Raw genomic sequence first — 3,113 nt, forward strand, 5'->3', positions numbered from 1 at the left:
TGTATTCAGCTTCTGTTCGTATAAGAGCTACAAAAATATGCCTATATCCATACAGTTTTAAGCATATAATTAACGTTGTTGGCACGGATAAGGCAAGTGTTACAAAAGTTAGAGCTGTTAGACAGATCATAAAACATATGGCAGACATGTCATAACATATATGCTTGAGATTCTACCCTACATCGTATGCCCACGAAATGAAAAATGCGAGAGACACACGTTGACTGCTATTTGAGACACAAATTGAAGCACTATACTAACGTGAACAATTCGTGATTATTAAATCTTATGTATGCACTAATATGTACAGGTGGATCAAACCGTTGCAAGCATACCAACTACACGCAGACCGTCATTGTGCTCGTTGGTTCCGGATTCGGTGTCTGTGCCCCATTCCTCTCCGGAGGCTATCGCATCATCCTCGAGCGCATCCTCATCTTCGTCCACAAACTGAGCGTATTTTCGTTGCAGTTTCTGTAGCAGCCGATTAATGTGCGTAGTAAGTTAGAAATTAGAAGGTCAAGGATTTTCATGCGCAGCATGGTTGTGAGATAGAACTGGAATGTATATATGTGCAAAGTATGGGTTGTATGGGTTGTGCAGAGCCACCAAAACTGAGCTCATTTTGATGGATATCTGATGATGGACCACATTATGTCTAATATGTTTAGGCTGGTCGTGCTGACCAGTCCACAATATACAGCGCACGTCAAATAGGGCAGACTTGAGGGAAGTATGGAACTGAGTAACTGAGTTGTACGTCAATTATCTGTACCTTTCTGATTAAAGCATTTCTTATCGATGACAAGAGGGATAGAGCGCACGACGGAGAATAAACTAGGATTTAAGCTTGCTACAGTTAGCAATGCCGCGCAACATCGCCTTTGCAAGACACGCAAAAAGCTCGGTATTAGTGAGCGAGCGAAACATCCAATCCCTTTCCAAAGATACAGAGAAACCAGTTGCAGCCTTGATCTCCAACGAGGCTCCGGATATAAGCACACAATAAAAATACAGTTTTGTCACATTCACATTTGATATGCAGAGAACACGAGCACCATAGATAAAAGCCATTTCCCATATGACTACGCTGTCAACATGCCAAATCATTACAATTAATGACCAATCAACAATCTTGTGACCCCAAGTGTTTTCACTTTAGTATTTTAAAATTGGAAATTGGCACAACACTAAAAAAAAATGTTCGACTTTGGATGATAAATTGGTGTTTGTACGTACCGGGAGGGTGTGCCAGAAGATGGGATAGCTGATAGCGAATACTATGGCGGATATGGGGATTAAAAGCAAGAGCCAACCGAACACGGCGCATCCGAAATAACCAGCAAATTTGCCTAGAGTCGCGAAGAAATCCTGTGCGCATCAGAAACAGTGAGTATAAGTGAGGCTGCTAATAGCCGTAACATACGCAATTGATGTGTACATCCATGTGTATGGATACATACATGAAGCTTAAATTTTTTCACAATGCACGCGTGTATGCATGAGAACGTGCTCATTTGGCGTATTTAGTCAAAATTACGAACAACTATCAAATGTTGTCGGAGCAGACAAAGACACATGGAGTCGTAAGAAGTGTACTAAACTACACTCTAGTATATACATATTGAATGGCACAAAGTTGCGGGTAATTCACCACTGGCGATATGACATACTAGGGCTGTTAAATTTTATAATGGATGCACAGACGCTGTGAAACTATGTGTAAATACTCAATACTCAATACAGGAATGGGAAGTAAGTAAGTGTAAAATTGCGGCCAGCCCAGTCTATCTGGGACGCATAGGAATAGAATTGATGTGACCCTGAACAACATCAACACAATAAACAGTCTCCCCATATCCAGTGAGTACTTGTCATCCCTACTGGGAGGAGGGACTGGTCGTGCATTCGCACACCAGCACGGTGACATACGAGTCACTGCAAACGTTTCCGGAGCATGGCAGAGCATTAAGGCTTCACACAGTATCACTCACTAAATATGCACATAGCGAACATTGTGTGATGTTCTCATGGGAACACAGGGGTGTAAGTATGACTTCTCTTACCTATCGTTGCCTGCTGCGCAATATAAACCGCCCGCTTTGTGAACCTAAACATAATAGTTGCTATCGCAATTGGATAACCACTCTGATAAAACAAAACAAAACTAAACAAGTACATGTTAAAATGTTCATTCAAACGCCATATATTCCTTAACAACTTAACTTTCATCGTAATATGTAACATTTACACGGCCATCAGTATCTCAGTAACTCGCGCGGCATTTGTTACTACAGAGCACCAATTAAGGCCACGGCAGGCGCACAGGACCAGACAGTAGCTTAGACCCCACCGCGCGCCCATACAGAGATACTAAAAGCCAAGTATGTTACAAACAAGAAGACAGCATTACTCAAGCATAACCCACCTCTTTGAGTTGGTCGACAATCTCGCTGATATTTATATCAAGCGGTGTTTGCCGTAATACGAAGTAGCCAAACTTCGCAAACAACGGGATGCAAATAATCTCCACCGCGGTCAGCAGCAGATTGATGACTTGTATTATAATTTTATTCAGCCCGAACATGAAGGACGCTAATAAGCAGGCCAGTGCGGTGGCTCCTGGGATTGGGAACTGTGCGAGCGATGTGGATAGTTACAGTAGACGAAGGAGGGTGCTGCTTATTGTTCCTAGTGGCACAAATATAATTTCTAGTGTCTCCATTGGTTCAATAATTCAACTTTAAACGTGAGTGTATTCAGATGCATATCAATACATTGATAAACGCTAAACTATCTACAAAACAGCGAGGACCATGAAAAATGACTGTCTATCTTTTGTAGATGGCCGGAAACAAAGTCCGATGCACATTCACATCAAACTCGACAAAAACTAGCATATACATAAATAGAAGTATATATACATACATACATACATACATATATATATATATATATATATATAACACACACACACACACACACACATATATATATATATATCAATATATATATCCAAATATATATACATAAACATTAATGATATTTATACGTACATACGTACATACGTAAATACATATATACATACATACATACATATATATGTTTATATA

At 40.3% G+C, this 3,113-nt stretch overlaps 1 protein-coding gene across 1 annotated transcript in view; it reads right to left on the bottom strand.

The window, feature by feature from the left end:
- The window catches only part of SARC_05111 (hypothetical protein), a 5,064-nt gene that overhangs the window by 1,043 nt on the left and 908 nt on the right, over window positions 1–3,113 (bottom strand). The window contains exons 2-4 of the mRNA XM_014301041.1: window positions 2,429–2,635; window positions 1,240–1,371; window positions 336–474 (exon numbers count right to left, since the gene is read on the bottom strand). Of these exons, the coding sequence (XP_014156516.1) occupies window positions 336–474; window positions 1,240–1,371; window positions 2,429–2,635 (478 nt within the window). The remainder of the gene's footprint in view (window positions 1–335; window positions 475–1,239; window positions 1,372–2,428; window positions 2,636–3,113) is intronic.

Source organism: Sphaeroforma arctica, assembly GCF_001186125.1.
Source record: "Sphaeroforma arctica JP610 unplaced genomic scaffold supercont1.314, whole genome shotgun sequence".
NCBI classification, from domain to species: Eukaryota; class Ichthyosporea; order Ichthyophonida; genus Sphaeroforma; species Sphaeroforma arctica.